The sequence below is a fragment of the Charadrius vociferus genome, unplaced genomic scaffold, assembly GCF_000708025.1.
Source record: "Charadrius vociferus isolate BGI_N301 unplaced genomic scaffold, ASM70802v2 scaffold276, whole genome shotgun sequence".
In the NCBI taxonomy this organism is placed as follows: domain Eukaryota; kingdom Metazoa; phylum Chordata; class Aves; order Charadriiformes; family Charadriidae; genus Charadrius; species Charadrius vociferus.
Genome location: NW_009649075.1, coordinates 1,635,906 through 1,659,473, shown reverse-complemented (window position 1 = coordinate 1,659,473; position 23,568 = coordinate 1,635,906). Strand labels below are relative to the sequence as shown.

The 23,568-nt window shown below is 40.9% G+C and overlaps 1 protein-coding gene across 2 annotated transcripts in view; it reads right to left on the bottom strand.

The window, feature by feature from the left end:
* The window catches only part of PTK2 (protein tyrosine kinase 2), a 160,335-nt gene that overhangs the window by 12,175 nt on the left and 124,592 nt on the right, over nucleotides 1–23,568 (bottom strand). For both annotated transcript variants that reach the window (XM_009888170.1, XM_009888171.1), the window contains 6 exons: nucleotides 23,316–23,520; nucleotides 16,570–16,681; nucleotides 14,534–14,620; nucleotides 13,157–13,294; nucleotides 11,386–11,517; nucleotides 1,282–1,344 (listed from right to left, as the gene is read on the bottom strand). In XM_009888170.1, coding sequence (XP_009886472.1) covers nucleotides 1,282–1,344; nucleotides 11,386–11,517; nucleotides 13,157–13,294; nucleotides 14,534–14,620; nucleotides 16,570–16,681; nucleotides 23,316–23,520 — 737 coding nt within the window. The remainder of the gene's footprint in view (nucleotides 1–1,281; nucleotides 1,345–11,385; nucleotides 11,518–13,156; nucleotides 13,295–14,533; nucleotides 14,621–16,569; nucleotides 16,682–23,315; nucleotides 23,521–23,568) is intronic.

The window sequence follows — 23,568 nt, the reverse complement described above, 5'->3', positions numbered from 1 at the left end:
CAAATGGGGTGTGAAATTGTACTACCTCGTCTGGGAAGACAGGACTTCCCCTACAAGCAATTTGAGCTCTGGGTGTTGTATTTTTTATTCTAATCTCAGGCAGTCGTGCTGAAATCAAGCAGCAGTCAGAGAAACGGGCTGGCTGCAAGGAGCCGTGCTTTAAACCCATTGCCACCGACAGCCCTCTGAACCAACCCTCTGACATGACTTTAAAATCTCCAGGTTACCTCAAAGCATCTTCATTAGTAGCACAAAACGCAGCGATACTTTACTTGCTCTTTATATAAAGATACAACAAAAGCAAAGACATAACAATAACTAATAGCGTTCTCCAATTTCATGGAAAAAATCTTTGCAGCTTCCAGACACGAGTGTCTCTAGAGCCCGTGCTGCAGTGTGTCATTAATATACTCATTCATGATTGTACTTTGGCTGCAAATGCAGAAAGACTCCCTAAAAAAGGTTGTGAAGAAACACTGAAGCCAAACTAGTTTACAATTGCATCCCGAATGAACTAGGAAAGTGAATTTAAAATAATAACGTAAGTGTTTGCAAGGTGGGGACAAAGAGTAGATGAAACATCAGGTTTCTATCACTAACAGTCCCTAGCCGAACCCCTCCTTTCGATCAGTATGATTCAGAGATTCCGATGGTAACTTAAACAATGGGAGAGCCTTTTTTAGTTAAACAGACAGGAGTTAAGCCAGTAAGAAAGAATACCACTGCTGCAGCTGTTGTCTGGCAGTAAATGAATGGCTATGGGGTTTATTCCATTTGTTTCATAGCGGATCATTTACCCCAAACGGATTTCTGGGTAATACAACAGTTAACATTTACATTCCTTGTAAGAAAACCCTTCAGATATTTAAACAACGCAAAAGCTATTTTAATCCTGCTTCCTGTTGACAGAACTTTCAGAAAACTATTCACATTTTTAAATAAAAGGCCCAATTATACACACACAGCGCATGAACATTTAAAAATTCTTGCAACATATTTTATATAAACACATTTTAGTGTTTGTTTCAACAGCAGCTTCAAGGGGAGAAAAAAAAACCCCAACAAACCCCAAATCCCCCAAACTGCTGCATGAACAATTTTGCCACGGCGGCTGTTGTCACCGAAGCTGAGCCTCTTGGAAAGTTGTTTCCACTATTATTACATGGTTGTACATTTAGCGAAAACTTTAAATCATCTCCCATAATCAAGACAGCGTACAACATGTCCGACCAGGAAACCAGAGAAAGAGGTGGGAGACGAAAAGATCCCACACATACTTACTGGGCCCTGGAGACCTCCATCCTCTCGGTCGATGCTGCTTCTGGAGAGCCGCACGTCGGGTTTCTGAAACAGAAATGAAAACTCTCATTCTGTACCCTGCTTACCGATTCACGCGACCCGGGCTTAAAATTATTTTCAAGACAGGAAAACACTGTTAAAATTGTACACTGACGAATACAGATGTCATTTCATCCCAGCCTATACACCCCCCCGCTGCTGCGACTACGCGCTTCTGCCGCTGCAGTTCCTGGCAGCCTTCTCGACTGCTGCTCAACCACCCCCGTTCTCAGCGCACGTGTAAAAATGCTCGTTAGAAATATTGGTAGTACCGTTTCCCTAACGCAACATTGGAAAACCTGCATTTTAATTTCCTCAAAGGGAGAAAAAGTTGTTTGTTGGGTTTTTTGTTTGTTTTTTTTTTTTAAATTTGTTTGCTTCCCAACAGGAGACTTTCAACCACGGGATGAGAAGCGCTGCGCATTAATTCCCGCTTCCTGCCTGCGGACGGCTTATATGTACTTGGCTCCCTCTCCAAGCCCGCAAATGGGGCCAATTACTGGAGCTCTTTAAACGCTGCATTTGGATACAGAAAGCTAATAAAGACATCCAGATGCACTATTCTCCTGATACAAGCAACAAACAAATTTCTATTTGATATGTTTTAAGCGAGAGATAGGAACCCAGGGCTCGGTTGTTTTAAAAAGCAAAAATAAGACCACACAGATATTTTTTTTCTTTTCACACAGAAACCGGTCGTTTTTCTTATCTCCCCGGCAAACCCAGGTATGTTATATTTATTCTTCAAGGATAACATTAATTACGTGGAAAGACAAAGGAAGAGTGGGTGTGGAACAAAGGTTAACTCTGATCTGAAGCCCCACGTTCAGCAAAACGAGAGGGTTTTTCCAGCGCACTAATTCCGGCACATAAAACCACAGAGGATTTATCTGACTCTTCAATTGACTCTCCTACAAGACCGGATGAGGACTTAATGAAAGTGGATAAAACGCATATCTACATCAGTGTAAATACAACCTCCTTCCTATGTCTGTACGTATATATACCTAAAACAGACACATACAGTATGAGAATGAGACTGTTTTATTTAGAGCAATGTAGGCGTGTGAATACTGACTGTAACTAAACTGACCCCATGTTCTTTCAGGGTCAGTTTTGGGGGACAAATATATCCATTTCTTGTTTAAAGCTACTCCAGACCGCTTTGCTTCTTTTTTTTCTAAAAGCACTGAAGAACAATTCCAACTCCCATATCCTGCTACGCGACCCCAAAAAGTCAGCAGGGCGGAGGGAACCTGCAAAGATACACTAATATTGATCTCTTATCATTAAAAATACTCCAATCCTGCTGGTAGTCTCTCCGAAGGGCTTACATTTTGGATTTTCATCCAGGCTGCCGCAGACCGAGTGAGGCACAGCCAGAGACAGTCGCTGCCTGAAAGAACTCGCAGATTAAAAATAGACAAATCATACGAGACAGGGAAATATTTAACCCCATTTTAAGCCTGAAGAACCGAAGCAGAAACAAGCAAGCGGTTTCCCAATGTTTCTCCGGGAATGCACGACAAATCTGATGATGAAAGCTACCCCTGATGAATCTCTAGTTTATTTCCTTCATTATGATGAAGGTTTTTTTTCTGATTAAAGTCTCATTTGATATGGGTATGTTAAATACACCATTAGATATCTCAAGTAAGTAATGATTCTCATTATATTTTTAAGCTAAAGCAAATGTCCTTGTTTATTGTAAGCATATGACTGACTACATTTCCGTTACACTGATGTTCGCAATTTGCCTTCATTTCATGTTCATTTCTAGCCAGGGAAGTGCTTAAAGTCTTTGGAAATAGTCAAAGACTATTTAATCACAGCGGTCTTTAATGCTCTTTGCACTGTTATCAACTTATTACTCCAGAATTGTACCTTAAACCAAACTCCGAAGATAATAAAATATTGAACATTTTAAAAGGTTGAGAAGCACAAAAATACACACTAGTCCAAATAACAATTTTTTTCTAGTATTATAAGAAAAAGGTTAAATTAACAGACATGATATCCATCTCCTTCCCTCCTTGTCTCACTAACAAGGTCCTCCTCCCTTTCAGCATCTCAGACTCTCCAAACGCCCAATTGTACAGTTTCACATCGCAGCAACGATTCAATCACCCACGTCGCCACCAGCAGCGAACGTGCAGCGTACGAGTGGACTTCAGGACATCCCGTACATGAACAGTACACAACCACCAAGCTAGAGTCTAAGAATCATTTCACAGCAAGGTTGTAAATACACACAAAATCTTACAAAAACGAGTATAATTAACTTGACAAACACTCGCTTCACACGTTGCCAACAAAGATACCGAGTGGTGTTGACGGCCCCCATGCAAGGGAAGCCATGGAAAGCAGTGGTGTTGCCCAGGCATCTCCAAGAACCTGATCTGAAAAAGAAGACGCCAAGTGCCAACGGGTAATGGCAAACCAGAGGTGCCAGGAGCAGTCTGTAGAGCCACACAACCCACCTACATCTCGGCGACTTGCGTATTTACATCTTAGAAGTGAGGACTGAAAATCTTTAGTGGTCCATGAACGCAAGCCCTCCCAACTACTCCAAACATTTTCCTCCTTCTGCCCCGTCAAAACTCAGATAGTAAGGAACACAAGAAACAACAGACTTAGTCTTTGCAGCCCAACGACTAAGAAGAGGCCCTAACATATTTCTAGTTACTTGACTGCGTTCTAATAAATTCTAACCGCTACCATTTCAGTAAATGATATTCTGATTTATTCATTTGTGCAGCTGTGGAAATTTAAAAAACCAAACTATTTTACAGTAAAGGTGATATCTAAGATCCAACTCCCACTGGTATTTTAAAATATTATTTAGCAGCAATTCTTATGCTTCTACAGTGGCAAGAGCTTTAGTTTTAGCCTCTTGTGCTGGCATTACTTAGCAATGCATTGCTCAATTTTTAATACTGAGATCCTTCAGATGTGTTTAACACAACATTCTCTAGGTCAAAAAGAAGCCTCACACCAAAACTGACCTGTTTTGTACCTTACACACCATTTTACAGCTCCAAAGCAGACCCGTCCATCTTTCCAGTCCCTGCTATAGCCCTATACCTCCATGGTCACGCTTCCGAAAACTGCAGAGACTCCTCCAGATGATTCTCCCACCCTGGTACTGGGCGCCTCCATTAGATATGCAGAGCTTCTTGGCTGGATGGGAAACGATCCTTTCCGAGAGGCAGCTAAAGGGGCTGGAAACTGGGCGGCGGGTGCCGCGTTGCTCAGCGTGCGTTTCTGGAGAACATTTCTGGCACTTGTTGGAGCACAGAATCACAAAATTTTCAGAGTTGGAAGGGACGACTAGAGATCATCTAGTCCAACTCCCCTGCTAAAGCAGGATTGCCCGGAGCACATTACTCAGGACTGCATCCAGGAGGGTTTTGAAAATCTCCAGAGAAGGGGACTCCACCACCTCCCTGGGCAGCCTGTGCCAGTGCTCTGTCACCCGAACTGTAAAGAAGTTTTTCCGTGTGTTGGAACGGAACTTCCTATGTTCCAACTTGCACCCATTGCCCCTCGTCCTGTCACTGGGAACCACTGAGAAAAGTCTGGCTCCATCCTCCTTCAACCCACCCTTTGGATATCTGTAAGCAATAATGAGGTCTCCTCTCAGCCTTCTCTTCTCCAGGCTAATGAGCCGCAGCTCTCTCAGCCTTTCCTCATAAGGGAGATGCTCCAATCCCTCAATCATCTTGGTTGCACGACTGTGTTGAGGGCGCATATACCACAGGGAGATGGGGGAAAAACCCTCAAGGCATCCACTTGGCTGAGAAGGTCCCAAGGTGAACATGGCTAGGGAGAGTGCGTATCTAGAAAGACGCTGCTTTACGGTCTTGTGCAATGTAAGACTGTTTCAGAAAATGAAGCCTTTGGGAAATTGGAGATTTAGGATTTCAGCTTTACGTAAAAAAGCTGTCACTTGTGAGTATATTTTTCAAGCCTTGAACTGAACAGTGACTGACTGTGATGACAAAGCATCGTTTCATGCTCCTGGTATGGTGGGGCTTCTCAAGCACACAAACCACAGTGCTCTGATTTTTTTTGGTGAAAGCGCGAACTGTACTACACTAAAATGCAGATTTAAGCAAAGCCTTTTCTACTATTATATTCATTACAGATACGTATTTAAGGGAGGAACTATATGTTATTAAAATCTCACATAAAATCAAAATCCTTCAAAAGTAAATGGATTTTTTTTCTAATAAATAGTCTACTATCTGAAATCTTTGGAAACATCAAGAGGACTTTTTAGACAGGATGCATACGTTGAGAAACTGGAACATAATCTACTTTATTTCCAGCATTTTTGGTCACTCACTAATAAAAGAACATGTAAGTCTTGGCATTCTCAGGACATGCTGAATTGTAATGTCTTGGTGGGATTTTCTCAGGCTAAAAATTAAAATCTTATTTTAGCAACAGTTCATATCAATTACATTTGAATTGCAGTTCTCAGTGTCGAAATAGGACAAAACCACAACTATGTGGGAATTTCAGAAAAAAACAAACCCAAACACGATAAGGAAACTATGTGAGTTATTTCTTCTTAACCTATCACAGGAAAGGACTATAAATTTCTTAGCACAACACTGCTCTGTCTGCTGAGGAGTTACTGAAAGGCATGCATATATACATCTTTATTTTATATGATTAAAAACACTGCCACATACCATCAATACAGCCATAAATGAAAAGTTCAAAACTGGAAACTAAATATAAACGAGGACGTGGGTAATTAAACAGCCACAAAAGAAGAAAAGCGTTCTGCAAAATGTTCAGAGAGAGTTAGCGACGGTGCCAAAAGTTACAGCATAAAAATCATTAATTTCACTGTACCGCTGAACATAAAAGGTGACCTTGAAAAGACACAGAATGACACAGTTTCTTTCCCACAACTTCTGCGAAGCAAACTAACTAGCTACCAGTTCAGTAGGCGCTCTCATGGCATCACCACCACCACTGGTTTCCTATCTGCGGTTACAGGCGATTCTCCTTTTGGGTCAAACTCCGCAACAAAATACAGAAGGTGCACTCTCTCCTTGAACCAATTAAAAAAATTTAAATATCAGGATAGTTTTTGGCAGTTCCAAACTTCTGTTGAAACCCACAAATAAAAGTGTCCTCAGGGGGGCCTTTGAAAATGATTTTAACTCAATGAATTATTTGATTTGCTTTTAAATTAATTCAACACACAAGAAGTCAGGGCTGGAAGATTAACGTCCGCATACTGTGGCCCTAATGGAGTCATTTGATCCTTACGGACTGATTTTCTGCGAGCACAATCACTGTAAAGCAAAGCCAGCACGCTGGACATCAGTGCAAGTGTCACAGCACGCGTGCCAGCCTGCAGGGTCATGAGCCAAACCTTCAGTGCCAGCAACAGAGAGGCCACTCGCAGTCCTGGAGCGCTGCTTTTGGGGATGGAGGTTGTTCATTTGGCTTCCATATCCTATGCACTAGGTACAAGTAAAATCTTGATTGATCTTGGTCAATTTTATTTTTTTGGTTGGAAATATCCATGTGATGAACCATCACAGAATCATAGAATGATTTAGGTTGGAAGGGACCTTGAAGATCATCGAATTCCAACCCCCCTGCCATGGGCAGGGACACCTCCCACCAGCCCAGGTTGCCCAAGGCCACATCCAGCTTGGCCTTGAACACCTCCAGGGATGGGGCCTCAACAACCTCTCTGGGCAACCTGGAGAAAGTGCAGAATGAGAACTTTATGAATTACTTGTGGTACTGCCTGTGTGACTGAGATCCAAACATCACAGGATATAAATGAGTGAACACCTCAGTCCACAAGACTGCAGCACCTAAAAAATCCCAACAGTAAGATTCCTTACGCAGAAGACCAAACAGACATCCACTTGTTTGATGTAACCTGTTTGCCCTGCAGCCATCTCACCCCTCCACCCGCAGGTGCCCTGCACTGAGACTGTCTTCTGCAGTAACCTGTATCACGCTTTACGTGCCGAAATGCTTTGTCTTTGCTTCAGCTTTCTCAGAAATAATCCAGGTATTTCTGTCCTCCTTCCTGGAGATGCTGATATCCAAAAGCTCTCTTACTAAGAGAGCACGGAAGCCCACATGTTTAATCAGTGTCCATTAAAGCTACCAGAGCAGTGTGCAACAACCCCTCTCTATCGGGGGTGGGAGGGGGTATCAGTCCTGAAAAAACAGTTCCCCCAAATCCCTTGACCCCCCCCCCCAATTCTCTTCTCACCTCCCAATGGATATATTTGGTACAATTTAAAATTAAGCACTTCTTTACTCTTCAGTTTTTACACAACAGATTTATTTTCATTCGGGAGCTTCCCACGAAGACAAATCTGTTTGTTTTCTCTTTTTACAGCAGAATTTCAGAATTCTGGATTCTGTTACGGCTGCAGCTTGGAAACAAAATCTCTATCTCCTTTCAAGTACAGACTAGTCACGTGTTCTCAAAGGACCAGTTTCAGGCAAAGTGCTTACACAGATAACACCCTCTCCGAAGACTGGCAAATTTCCATTTCAATGCCATTGCAATTTAATCCTTCATCTGGGGTGTCTCTTCTAGCAAACACAGCACCAGTGCTCTTTGTACCCGTAGTAACATGCTTTGTGTTGTATTTTTTCCCTGTAGAAGTAGCAATAAATTTCAAGTCATGAGCAATTTAGCGTCACTCTGGGGAAACAAAAATTGTACTAACAGAATCCCCACTGAGGATTTTTCTTCTTGTGGCAGTGTCTCACATTAAATGATTTGCAGTTGCTCCCCCGTGAGTCCAATTCTCAATAGCAGAAGCGAGGAGGACTAGGACTCTAGGAGTCTGAAGACTGTAAATAGAGCTGCTTTTCAAAGTAGCCCGTTTCAACCGACAACATTATGCTTTATGGTTACGTAAGTTAAAAATTAAAATCTGGCTCTACCCTTGCTATTGTTCTCTGTGCTCAAAAGGGAAAACATTCTTCAGAAACCTGCCTATAGCAGGCAAGGGAGAGCCACGCTTCAGCAACACCATTTTATCAAAATCTAAAGGTTAATGGAGAAAGGTGTCTCAAAGCAAATGAGAGACATGACATCACCTTTGAGAAAGTAAATTGCTTCTCCTCCTGAAATCACCTGGAGTGAAATTAGCAAAGCCCCTTTCCCCAAGAGAAGAAATGTCACTAGTCACTCACTGAAGGACACGGACCAAGGAGTGTGTGCGTGTAATATATGGATTATTGTGTAGTGACAGCACGAGGGGTAACAGTTTCCAACTGGAAGAGGGTAGATTTAGACTAGGTATTAGGAAGAAATCATTTACTGTGAGGTTGGTGAGACACTGGAACGTGTTGCCCAGGGAAGCTGTGTCTTCCCATTCCCTGGAGGTGTTCAAGGCCAGGTTGGATGGGGCTTTGAGCAACCTGGGCTGGTGGGAGGTGTCCCTGCCCATGGCAGGGGGCTTGGAACTAAGATGATCTTTAAGGCCCCTTCCAACGCTAACCATTCTGTGATTTCTACGATGGACCTGCGTTTGGACTCTCATGTATGAAGTGTGGATATCCTTCTGGAGATCTGCAAGGCCTCTAAGAGTGACTCCCCACAACTGACTTTACCATCTTGATTTCTTCACAGCTCAACCTAGAAAACCACATTCCTTTTCCAAGAAACACCCGTTTATAAACTGAAGATTCCTCTGACACACATCCTGCTATGGGTTCAAATATACCCCGTGGCTATCATTAGCTTGTTTAGCTTTTGACACAGTATATTAATCTGTAACAGGCCATTCCTGTATAAACCCCAAAGGCTGTAGAGTCCAAATGTTAGTGCTGCAAGAAAAAGAACTGAAGTCTCTCATGGATTCCAATTCCTCATTTTGGCCAGTTAAGTTCATGCTTACTTCCACGCAAACTTTCTGGGTTTTGCCTTTTTAATGCTCTAAGTGTTTACATCAACCAAATCCAGCTCTGGCAAAGCTGCAGAGCTGTATGGCTGCTCACAAGTTCATCAGTGCTAGCTCTCCTCTGAGTAGGGGGTGACAAGAGAGATGGTATCTCCTTGGGATAAAAACTAACACATCATGAAAACACAGTAATTCTTTTCCAAACCTATGCTAGATCAAAAGAAAAATCAGCAACTCCCTCCTCAAGCAGCAATTTGGGGGATGATAACCATCCTAAAGGCTCAATCACAAGAGAGTAACAACACTATAAATAATTATCATCTATTCTGCAGAAAAAGCCAGAAAGTTCTGGTCAGAAAGTTCCCACACAATCTACTGCCACCTGAAATCACCACGCCTCATCCTCAGTAAGTATATTAATTCCTCAAAATGTTCTTGACTATCTTGAAAGTTTTAACCGACAACGGGATCAATTTGATCTCCTGGCCTTGTGAAAGTCACAAGTAACTGGTGCCACTCAAGACTGGAAAAGCTAATGCCTAAATTAGGGAAGAAATTTTCCTTTCCCCTCCCTCTCTTCAGCTTGTAATAAATTGAACAAAGCAATCTGGGTACAGTGGTTTCTTTACGGTCATCCAATGACAAACCACAAATTCCCAAGTGCACTTAACAAGGAAACCAGCCAAAAGCAAACTTCAACATCCTTTAATCAAAAGTAACATCTTAACTCTGGCACAATCTGAATCTTGGCTAGAACATGTACTGGATGTGGAGGCATCTATCGGTAGCTCTCAAGAGCTAGGAGAGATTTATCCTACCTTGGTTGTCCTCACAGCCATCAGCTGTTCTGAACAGTTCTGAATACATAACTAAACCCCTGAGGGACTAAGACAATTCAATTGGCAAGGAATAAGGTCTTGGTAACATCATCTACATACAAGATCTGCTCTCCATTCCTGCCCACTGGCTTCCTGTAGAATAAAGCAGAAATCCTTATTTTCAAGGAACTCAATGTCCTGGCTTCAGGATACCTAAAAGACTGTTTCAAGTTCTGCGAGACAATCATGACCAGCAGTTTTGGTGGCTAAAATAAAAATAATTCATCTGTACAACTTAGATTTTCCTGGAGAACAGCTCTAGACAGTGCAGAGAACTCTTGCAGAAACCATAGACCATTACCATCATCTGCTTTAAACAGAGAGCACGTTTACTCAAACTCACCTCCCATAACAAACCTATGGCACCTGCATTTACACAGGCACGTTTTGTAACTATATACAACATAAAAGGTTTCAGAATGGCAACGTTCCTCAAAATATGCTTCTTAAGACCAAACATGTGACGGATATTTGTCACAACCCATAGCGCACCACGGTAAATTGCCCACCTCCCAAGTGAGGCTCACGCACCCACAGGCTCCCCAGCATGAGCCTGTACAGAGTCATACTCTACCACCATCTCCTGCTCCATCTGTAGCCATCAGTTTTGAGCAGGAGAATTTTTAACACAGAACTTGAATTTTGACGGCCGGGAAGCCAGAGTTGAACTAAAAAACCATACACCAGTGGCACTGACAACAAGAAAACATGTAACTGCAGAGAAACAGCAACAGAAGATCCCGTTACCAGTGCATCTCGTCTTTCTCCTCCTGGTGATGTTAAGAGCTTTTTCCTCACCTCACAGAGCTCTCTCTTAAATTCTTTCTTCCCACTAATGTGCCTCAGTATTGCTCCAGTGCAAGACTGCTTACAACTCTTACTACAGTCAGGGTTGTTACATGGCTGATGGTTATCCCTTTTTTAAGGGCAGAGCATGCACAGATCTATCTCCTTAAGAACAAACAGACAATCTCCAGATTGGCACAGAACTATAGAATTACACCCACAACTTCTCACACATAAAAGCTCAACTAAATAAAGTGAGACTGACTAAGAGACTCAGCTGTTCAAGGTATTTATAACACAGGACTCACTTACTAGCTGAACACTTAATTTAAAAATTTCTTCCAAACCTACACTTTGGTTGTGACTCCTATGTTCGGTATATGCTCTCATTTCACAGAAGTGATCAGTTTTAGCAAGCTGCAATAAAAAAAGAAAAATCATAATGAATTAAGAAACACTATGAAACAAAGCATTACCAGGAACCGTTCCTCTTTTTCAAGCCAGCGCTGATCTTCTTCCATCTCCTGTTGTTGTCGTATCAATCTCTCCTCCATGAGATGTGTGGGTAGAACCTGGCCAATTCCTCGGATGTCCAAAGTGCCCGAATCCTCCAAAACAAAGTAAGTTTATTCAGTCTCACAATTAAAAATTTGTATAAACAGCTGCAAAAACGTACTGATTATAAAAGAATAGATTTTTTTTAAAAGCCCAAACGCACAACAGAAGTCAAGCAGAATTCCTTCAACTCCTTATAAACTGAAGTAGACCATCAGAAGAAACTCCTTCCAACTACAGACATTTTATCTGCCTTGCTCCTACTCACTGGAACCAAAATGATTTGAAAAATTCTGTTCTGTGTTTCAGTAAGGTTGTCACATCATATATTGCACTTCATTTAAGTTGGACAACAAAACCAGATTTAACAATTTTGTTTTCTTGGTCTTGAGCAATAATCTAACTATTCAGTTGTTAAAAGCTGCAAGATACATTTTTTTCCTCCAATATGCTTTTCAATTTCAGCTGACACTTGCAAAGCATGTCACAACAACTTTTTATTGATTTTTTTCAATAAGTTTTTATGCATGTCTTAAGCTTATAATACTGAATATACCGTATCGCAATGCTGTCTGGAAATCATTAGCAAGTAGTGTATATACTAGTACTTTTAAAGAAGCCAGGGGGAGTTTGTTAACAAACTTCATTGAGATTGTTTTTAGGTAACCAACTTCCCAAGCTTTTGTGAAAACTCTGACTGTAACTTAATATTGCGAACATTTGCGAAGCATTCACATGCTTCCACCAACGCTTTATTCAAGCACAAAGTAGGTAGACCAAGTTGTTTCTACAGTCAATAATCTCCAGGGATGCTGAACTACCTGGGACTACAACCCTCAACTACATACAGTGTGAACAACAACAGCATGGCAGTGAGTTGCAACGGCAGAATATATGGCCAAACCAACCAAGAGTAAGCAGAGGAAATTGAAGACTTCGACACTTATCTGCTCGCCTGTATTTACCGGGTAAACCTCAGTTATCGATAAAATGTTTATCAGAAGCACAGGGAACAGAGCCATTGGTTAGAGAGGAAACAGATTTAAGACAGAAGCTGCGCAAAGCGAACCTTTGTGGGAAGATAAAATGGAATGAAAAAAGTATAAAATATTGGAGGACAACAGGAAAAAAAGATGAAAAGGTTAAAGGGGGAATTAATTTGATGTTCCTTGCAGCAGCTCTGGGCAATCATGACAGGCTGAAAAGCACCTAACAGGAATACAACTCAAGAACAGTTTTGCAGACAATTTTATTTTCTGTTCTGGATAAGTTATAGAGAAACCTCAGATACTTTAGCTGTGCTGGATATCTCCCATGAGAGGTATTTTTAAACAGTAATGATATAACGTATTTTTACATGAATGCTCCCACCTCTATTAACAGCAATAAGTTTCAGTAAAGCCTTCTTTTAACAAATGCAAAATATTTGCAATCCCTCATGTAGTTAAGACAAGTAGTAACAACTTCAAGAATTTATGTAAAGAGTACACTTTGTGCCCAACCTTACACAGGAGGATTTGTTTCAAAAAGAAGAGAATTCAGCCATGACTCCCGTCCCACTGCGGTAAGGCAATTTAAAAAATACCAGAGAAACGCTTAGTTTTCCTACAATAATCTCCAGATATACCTAAATAATAAAAAAAGTGTATTTACTGTACAGAGCACAACAACAGATGTGTCAGTTCATGATACCTCCATGTTTGGTTGCCACACTGATATTTCCTGAGGCCGATGGTTCCAGGAATCTGCTTGATCCAAGAGAGAAGCCTGCCCAGGATAAATGCTGCCTGCCATGGCTGGTATCGCATGAGAACCGGGGTAGCCAGACACCTTTAGGGTTAAATAAATAAATAAATAAATAAACCCCAGAATTATATTAGTAAAACCTATGCTTCCCCATAATTAATAGCTCCTTGCCCACCAAGGGAGCAAATATGACTCAATTCAAGCAGTCACTGAGAGGAAGGAGGAGAAGCAACGTCAGAAGATGGAAGCGAAGGCAAAATATGTCACAAAACCTCTTTTTTAAGTCTTTGAGGATGGTTATCATAACATCACTATTTGAGGATAACTATAACTACACAGAAATGCCACTGCAGCTTTTGAGGATAACTATATCTATTTGAGGACGCCTATCAAAACAGCGGCATTAGAAAGCATGTTTCAACCTTTGCAGTCAAGTCCTCTGATGGAATGGGCAGCTCAAAGCCCTCTGATGAACAAAAATAAATCTACTGATACATTTGTAAGAGCTACACACGCAGAGCTCATACTCAAGTTAACAGGAGCCTGCACACATCACCCTACAGAGCCATATAAAACCGTACCCCCTAGTGTATGTTACAAGCTTAAGTCTTGAGTGACAGCACGTAATTAGTGTGATTAGCTGTACAGCCTAAGAATGTCTCCATAGGAAAATCAAAGTAGTTTTAACGAGTGTGAAGTACTCATTAAAACAATGAAAATGTCCCCCTCTCCATGGAAAAAAAAATAAATAATCTCGACCGAGACTGCTGTACATGGCTGCAGCTTTGACCAAACCCAAGAATGTTTAAAGTAGTTTCACGACAAACTTTTGTTTTAAATTTCTTCAGCAGTGTTAGGAAGAAAAGCAAAACCTGCGAGTATACGATGTGGTAGATCTAAAAGCAGCTCCCAGCCAACAGAAAATAAAAATGTTTCAGAGAATCATCAGGGAGCAGAGTATCAATAAGCCCAAGGAAAGTCCGCCAGTCAATGCCATTTTATAAGGAAAGTAATTGTATAGCTTAGCACAAATGTTAACATGAACACCACATTCCTTCAAAAAAAAAAAAAAAAAAAAGAAAACATCTGATGTGTTTCACTGTAGCTTTAGGAACCTGAGCACCATATCAGATATGAAAACATTTGCCATCTGGAGTAAACCAAGCAGACTCAGCTCAGTGTTTGTTCTGATGTAAAACAAAAACCATTTAACAGAACTCCATGAAACTAAACCGCGTAAGAAGTGAATCGATCCCACCAGCTGCAACTGAGTTATAAATCCCCCACCTGAAAAAAAAGCATGCGCAGTGTTAAATGTAATACCTGGTAATGATTTGGCTGTACCATATGCTGTGGACTTGGATAAAACCCTTCACTGGATCTCGGGCTGGGGTAACCAGGCCTACTGGGCTAGAAAAATAAAGGAATTTTTAGAGACTTTAGAAACAGAAAACTAAAACCAGAAAGTTATTCCTCAGTGAGACAAACATTTAGAGGTGGTGCATCACAAAAGCAAGCTCAACAAACCCCCTGAAATAAATACTCTAAAACGACTAACATTTTATTAAACAACTAAAATTAAGTTTTCCTCCATTTTTCCTTGGAAACGGAAGCAGCTGAATCATTTGCTAGGAAGGTCAATAAATAATGCTTGCTCTGTGGATTCTCTGTGCATATTTAACTGCTTGCACTAAATGACCTGCTCTGTGCTGTTTAACTCTAGACAGGACATCAGCTAAGAACATAATTCTTAAATCAAGTTTCCAGGTGCAATTATAGTATTGTTTCTAAGTTCACAATCTGCAGTACATAAAATTTTGCTATTAATTTGTTGCTTTTGTGACTGTTCCCAAAAGTAAATTCTTTTGCTTCAGTCAGAACACAAATCAAACTCGTTTGTTTAGCATGAATATTTCCAGGTGTTATTCTGAGGACTAACGTTAGTTCTGATAATTAACTTGTACGTAACTAACTGCCTCAACATGGAAGGTGCTTTTGATCGTGTTCTGAACTCCGTGGTCAGTTCATTATCGATGCTGAGTTTTGCAACCCATTCCCAGCCACGAAAAAAAACACAGGAGAGAACTAGCTCTCTTAGTTAGGAAGGAGAACTAACGAACAGCCAGCGAGAGTCGTTACCTGACTGCCCTGCTTTACCCCTCCAGGAGAAGGGCAATACTTTACACATAAACAAACAAGATGTGTAATCACAGGAACACAGGAGAAAAGTCACGAGAAATTCGGACAGCACTAGTACAAACTGCACGAAAAGGCTCCTGGGTTTCTGCACCCACTGAGGAGATCATCCTTGTGCCACAATAGGTATAGAAATTTCACACTATTGAAAGCAGCAATGTTGGAAAATGTTGCTCAGAACAACACGCTTTTATCTTCCAAGCAGAAGTGTTCTGTTACTTTGTCTGATATTAACTTCCAGAGGTGTATTTGGGTTTGACTTTGTTTTGTTTTGTTTTTTGTTTGTTAGTTTGGGTTTTTTTTAATGAGGAACAGTGCTGCCGGGTGTTTCAGGAGGAGAAAAATCAAGCCAGGAACGAAAAAACCAAACCCCAAACCTCATCGTTCTGCAAATGGGCTCCTTCAGTCCTTCTCGCAGCTAAAGGTGACCACCACATTACTTTGAGATTGCAGAATTTTATCATCGCTTTATGAAAAACGTCATTATCGTTCTGTACTAGGATAGTTTCTGTCTTAGGTTTCTAACTGAAATCACTGCGAGATGCAAGTGATTTCGTAGTACAAATTGTGATATCCGTGAATTATTTGAGAATACGTAGGAATATGTAGGAATTTAAGGCTATAAATAAAATGGGGTTTGACTACCACAGCTGCAAAACACATCAGCGACATCCAAACACGACAGACATGTAACGAAACAAAATCAAGCGTAAACTAAACCACGTAAGGTCCTTGGAAGCAAACCCCTAATTTTCTGTCCAGGATAAGGAAAATGCAAGTAGTTGATTTCTGTCCTCTCACTGATGTGTTATAAGTAAGCTGAACATTGATCTGAGAGCTCATGAGCTAAAGTTTCATAGGAGCGCTACAAGAAAGAATAAAGAAAAGGCCAAGAAACAATTGTGGCAACTATGGGAGTCCTTTACAGGTTAAACAACAAGAAACAGAAAATCGTTAGTGCAATGTTATAGCATGGATCAGTTCTAGTAACAGTTCAAGTAGAGCTGGGTCATTTCAGGCAAGTATTAGCAGATGATGACAAAATTGGCCAGAACGCCATTGTTTGAACAAATCCGTCAAAGGAGACTTTGAAGAAGTAAATGGAATAAAAAGGGGGCTTTCTGTTTATTTTTTAAACACACGTAATTTGCAGTCTTAGCTACCTTGGGAGGAGCTTCATCTGATCCTCCTGAGTCCCAGGATACTGTGACTTGTCGCCTGGATTCCATTCTCATTCGTTCTTCTTGCTGCAGCTTCTCTTCCTCCAGTATTGTACTAAGAAAAATGTATTATATTTAAGTAAAACTCCAGTTCAATGTCTGACAAATCTCTCCCCAGAGCTCCCACATTTTTCAGACTAACGCATACTATTCAACAAAGTGACTGAGAACTGAAACACAAACTTCTTTTACTTATATTGGTCAGGTTTCTGAAAACCAGTATCAGGAAAAATACTGTAGGATTACCACATGCTTTTAGTAACAGAAGCAGCACAGAGTTTTTAGAAAGCTGTGGGTGATCTTGTACAAAAATTTTTTTGCACTTTAACAGCTCTTTTGATGTGGAATTACACAAAGAAATCCTCGAAGACAATCAGTCGAGCACTTACTTGCAGGAAAACTTGTTTTTCACAAGAAAATATTCTACTGAACTGCTTCAAAGGTTCAAAACAAACTGAAAATGTTCTTTACTGAAACTTAATTTCAGATCACTGGCATTTTTTTTTCATTTTTAAACAAAGCAGTCAAAAAACATTTTAAATACTATGTCTTCAGCTCTTACATTTTAGCCTAACCAGGAACACATTCAGCAAACTAATTTAGCAAAACAGAAACATCCGACAGTATTCGCTCAGCTTGCAAACGTTCAGGTCAAAAGGCAACATTTTCAACAAAGTACAAGACAGTAAAACTCGTTCGCTACTTACCACTGCTCTGACTATTAAAAAGACTGTTTGAAGTTCAACGTGATACTGCTGCCCCCACAGCAGCCTCCTCCCAGTTCTGCTATGTGGATTATTAATGTTGGATATTTGCCATTTGAAAAATACTCAGAATGAAGCTTTGAAATAGGGAGCTGCAAATTTGTTGGAGCCGCACGCTATATGGACAGTCTGGAGACGCGAGTAGGGCAGAGTATTTACATATCTCTATCCCCAGCGTAAAGATAATCCTCTAAAGAAGCTATTTCAGCTTCTTTATCACTCAAGAGTTTCCAGAAACAAAGCTAGGTTCTGAGTTTATAATCTCCTCTTCAGTCTGCTGAATAACCACCCAGAATTACTCATACAGGGGATGAGATCAACTACAGCAATCTATTCTAATCTTGGAACTTTACTGCTTATTTCAAGAATAAATTCCTGCTTGGTTGGAGACGAGAACTTTGCTTTTCCTTACTCAGCCAAAAAAAAAAAAAAATCTATGCCACTTCTAAAAAGCAGAGAAGTCATCTCATCTCACGGCAGCTAAACCAAGCTTCTAAGTATTGCTGCAATTTCAATCCATCATTGCTGAAGTAACAGAAGAATGTGGAACAAAAACAAAATCAGACAAGTTATTCGCAAAAGTCATCCTGATATAACTACCACGGAAACGCAGCTACAGCCCAACAGAGGGAACCAAAAAGTGAAAAATCTTTTTATTTCACCTTTCTCTTCCTTCAGAATAAGGACAACGAAATATTTCCTACTTGAACCCATGAAGAACTAGCAAAAACCCCACTGCTTTAAAGCTAGGACACACTTCAGATATTTAGCATGCATTTTTATGTAACACGAGAAATGAGCCAACATGCACCCAATAGCCATGAATCATGACTCTGATCTTTCAAGAAATACCTCGAGATTTAAAAAAAAACACAGCAAAACAACACAAAAAAAAAATCCACCCAGACATTGCATGAACAAAAGATAGTTTTTTAACAAAGCTGTTGATACAGCAGTTGCTCTAATCTGAGCAAAAGAATGGAACAGGAGTCGGCTAAGAGCAGCTGACTAAATTTAGAGATGGCTTATGGACAATTTGGGGCCATGGGTATAATTTGTCACAGCACAGTCCTGGTTTTTTTCCATAAAAAGGAATGAAATGCCAATACCTATCTGCCTTGCTATCAACGCCGTATTATCTGTGGTGTCCTGGTATTTAATACAGTACCATTAACTTAATCACATCACCGGAGATGACAGATTTCTCCTGAAATGAGCCGGGTTTTGTACCGCAGGCTCAGCTTTTTGCCTTACAACTCTTAATTCATCCCACCCCACTCTCCCATCGCCTGTGCCATCGGGAGGTCCTTTCCTTCCCCAGCGTCCCAGTAAGCAGCCCGGTCAAAGGCTGATCAGCTGCAGCAGAATTTGCACTTGGATGCCCTTGAGTACTGCTGACAAGAATATAAAATAGAAATGCCTCAGAGAAGCATTACTCGAAAAAAACCACAAAGAATATAAATGACTCACAGAAACGTCTTTGTTTTTACAAAGGGAAGACCGATCCATAGACGGAGTTAAAGCGTGCCAAGAGATATTTTTGAACTTTTCTCAGTGCAGCTGCTTAAGTACTCTGAACAGTTTATTAGAATTTGCAGAAGGTCAGGAAAGTCAGATTTAGGCATATTTTCCCAAACTGCACATATTTTTAGCAGCAGACGAGCGAGCAGAGAAGTACTTCTATTCATATGATTTCCCTAGCAAATCTCGAGGTAGTAGAAACTTATCTTCTCGGCTAGGTTAAATCTGATAGAAGAATCTCAACTATTAAAAGTTTGCATAATAGATAAACTTATTTCATTTACAAAGAACCTTTTTACTGAAATTGACCTGTGACACTGAAAAGGAAACATTTAGTGGGAGCTTAAGTTTATCTGAAATCCTAAAATGTATCCTCACATTCCAAAAGGCACAGCGATTACTAGTGTTTGCCGCTACGGTGGTGCAGGAACCAACGGTAAATGCCGACCCTGAACAAGCGGCTTCGTTTTTTCTCTCTGTGGCCTTCGGCCATCAGAAATGCAACGTTGGATGCAGATGAACAATTTTCCCATACTGCCCTAATTTAAAAGCACTTTCATACGGAGATTATTCCCAATGGTCGCTGTCAAAGAGCAAAAGGCAAACAAAGCACTTTGCAACCTCCATCGTCTATTTCAGGTACGCGCCAAAATATTTTTGTGGCAGGATGCAACGAAAGCAGAGGAACTCAAACTACCTCACTCTTATCAGTTTTGTTTCTTGTATTTACAAGCAACGTCACGACCTACATCAAATGCAGTCACAAAAAGGCTCAAGTCCAGTTCTCATCAGTTAATTATCTTACTGTTGTCATAAAAACAGACTTTAAAAGCATAAGCTTTATTATTATTATTATTTTTGTTTTGGGGAGTTTTTTGTTGTTCGGGTTTGTTTTGTTCTTTTTAGGGCTTTTTAATATGTGACCTGCAGCGCTGGGACGCTAGCGGGGTCATCCACTCTGTTAAAACCTGTGCTTCTTCACCAATGACCAACAGAGGGCTGGACTCACGCTCTTATCACGGCAGCCATACAACTGCTCTTTATTTTGCTATTTTTCCTAGAGAGAAAACATTAGCAATAGGTACTTTACATAAAATTCATTCAATGAAAAATGTCATGCAACTAAATTAATTTAAAAGCTCAAAATTAAAATCCAACTTAACCTCCAATGCAAAAAACCCCCCAGTTTTACCAGAAATACCAATCAAAGGGACATTCGGGGCACCAAAACTCACAAGCACAAGCCTGGGACATGATTTATAAGAAAACCTGTGAGTACACTGGTGCTACCTTAGCAATACACACCCGCAGCATACTGAACATAGCAAAAAATAGATTAAATTTAATAACACACAGATGTAGGAGGAGCTAGCGTAGGGTTATAAGAGTGCACAATCACAGTATAGTAAGTGTATGGTTGTAGTAAGTGGCTAGGAGTCATTCTCAAGAGAAATGCTATAAAAAGTGATATTGCATGATTCGGGTATATTAAACACTTTGCAAAGGGCCTCTTATTTATCGTGTAGCGCAAGACTAAAAATCTCTTCTACGGAAATTCAGCAAGGCAACACATGCTTCCTGATTAAAATACCACAGACACTAATTCTGGCCCAGTCAGTGGCAGAATCGCAGGAGCAGCAGGGCAGCACCTCACTTTCCTGACTTATTCTCAATTTTACCACCCCCCAAAATCGAAAAAGGGACCTAGGATGAGGGGAGGAATTAAATTTGGAAATCTGCAATCCACCCATTTGTTCCTGTGTTTGCTGTGGAGACTAACTCACCCCAATCCACTTTGGACAGAACAAATGCTATAAAATAACAGGCCTTATTACTACCCTCATAACACGATATAAATTCTACAGAAATCAGCATCTTCGCATTGCACAAGCGGCTGCGAATAAAGTTTGTGCAAAGCAGATGTCACGATGAAATGGGAAAAACATCAAATAACAAACAGAAAACACACGAAATGCCTATGCTCCCATCAGTGCTATTTCAGACGCCGAAAAGAAAGTTTTTTCCCAAAGCCACGGACTTTTTCTCATCAAAATAAGAGAGGAACGGTGCAGTGCTGTACCACTGGCTTCAAGGAAATGACTATAGTCTGCTCTCAGCTTGAAAAGACTACCCTGGCGAGGATCCAGAACGAGCAGCAGCAACACCACACAGAAAAAGCCACCAGGGAAACGGCTTGTTTTTGCAAGTTCATGGGAATTTAAGTTTTGAAACACAACCTTTCCTAGCTGCCTGAGATTGCCTCATCATAAGGGAATTGGCAACCTTTCCAACGAGACTCTGTCTGCGAGCAGCGCAAAGAAGCCCTAAGGACGACCGTGCTGCCTAACTTCCAGGAGATAAAAGGTCACCAGCTTGGAGTGGCAACAAACTCTCCGCTTTGGTGACAAGAGAGTAAAAACTGGATTTTAGGGTTGCTGTGGCCCCAGGAGAGAGCTCGTACTCTAAACAATGCTTCAAATCTCCTAGCATGACTAGAGGAGCAAAAAACCACCACCCTCGGTGCATTTTTTGTGTAGAACCAGAGAATGGTTTAGGTTGGAAGGGACTCCCAGAGGTCTTGAGCCCAATCTCCAGGTAAAGCTGGGCTCCACGCACGGTGAGGTCAGGTTGCTCAGAGCCTTTTCCAGTCAAGGTTTGAAAGTCTCCCAGCATGGAAACTCTAAAGTCTTTCTGGGTGACTTGTTTCAGAGCTTACCCACAGACACTGGGAAACATTTTGATTTGTAACTAACGAGAATTTGCCTCGTTGCATGTCGCGAGTGCTGGTTCTCACCCTTCAGCTGTGCATTTCTGAGGAGCGCCAGGCTCTTGGGCACTGGTCTATCCTCTTTATCTGGCGATACCATTACACGTTGTTCTCTTTTTTTCCCCTTTCCCCCTCCAGACTCACGCTGTTCTTAAGTGTTGCTGCTGTCACTCTCTCTCTGAGTACAGCCTACATTTATTTTACCCCTCAACACATTACTCTGGATTTCCTCATCCTCTTCCCTCGCTGGTGAGATACTCTCCCTGCCTCTGGTCTACACACCATAGCCACCTCCGTGCCAGTCAGCTGTAAGTTATCAGTACAATGTGACTGCAAATTAAAAAGAATCCCATTCTTCCAGACCCAAAAAAAAAAAAAAGTGAATTGCCAGTTTCCACCTATTACCCAAATCACACAACCACATCATATCTTTTCCTTCTAATCCCTACCAGGATTCCTTCCTTTGAAGGTAACTCCACACAGTCAACAGCATAAGTTCTTTGTAAGAAGGGCTACGTCTTCCTCTAGCTACGTACATTATTAGTCCACACAGGAGCTCCCAGAGCAACAGATGGCAGAACCATATGACATTTTAAGAAATAGGTAAAACTTAAAGGTAGCTAAGTTACCCATGCAGCGACTCTGAAACAGCATCATAATTATATTAAAATTGTCCTTTTTTAAAACCACCTGTGAATTACCTTGTACCATGAACAAGTGACAATGATATTAAGAAAATAAAACATGCCACAAAGCACCAACTCTGAAATAAGACGTAAGATAAAACTGAAGAATTTGGCAATGAATTACAACAAATGCAAGAGTGGATTTACAGAGTATAATACCTAGATACTGTTTGAAGTTTATATTGTCTTAGGCAAAATTGATACCGAGCACTCAAAATCCCAAAGGTGGTCGCAAATACCAAATGTGTCTACACAATATCTCAGTGATGTTTTAAAGTTTAAATATCACTCCCATTTTGTGGCTGGTGAAATGGAGATATGGACACTGGAAGAAATTATTGCAGAATAACTAGGGTGTGGATTTAGACTGGTCTCAAAAGTGTGCGCTCACATTTATTCCAAGATAAACATATGGTAGACTATATCCTGGTTTACGAAGGGCAAAGGAATTTCTAGTTAATGACGTTGCATTTAGTGCAGGCTCTGTAATTGCGCAGACAAGGCTGCCACAGGGCAACTAGTGTGCTACATATGTTAGGAAAAAAACTTTCAACAACACTCACCTGATGGTTCATTTCTTTAAGACAGGATACATTTCTACCCCCAAACTGTACACTGCGTGTTTGACTAGGTAATCACTCTTAAATTCTTTCTCCCTCCCTCCCCAAGGACTGTAGCATAAATAGCTAAAATTATAAACAAATAGCTAGTAAAAGCTGAAGTTTTTCTTGGGAGAGAAAGGTGATTCATATTTCCAGTTATTTGAATACATTGCCTGGTCTAATTTTCTCTGACAGATAAAGTCCAGATTTCCAAAAGAGTACCAACAACCCGGTCTTCTGAAGATAAAACCTAATACACTATGTCTTGCAATTTCCAAGGAAAGAAAATGCTGTAACAGAAGATACAGTGAAAATAAATATTTCTGATCTTTCAGAAGCATCACCCTACCTGAGTTGTGCTTTAAGTTCAGTAAACCTGGGTCGTCTACTAGGGTCGTATGCCCAGCACTTGGTCATAAGGCTGTAGAGGGTAGGAGGGCAGTTTGGAGGCATTGGGAGCCGCTCACCGTTCTCAATTCGCCCAATCACATCATTGTTCTTCACCCCCTGGAAGGGCTTTACCCCATGCATGAGGATCTCCCACATACACACACCTGAGAAACACACACACAAAAAAATTTTCCCCAGTGTGAGCAAAAAAA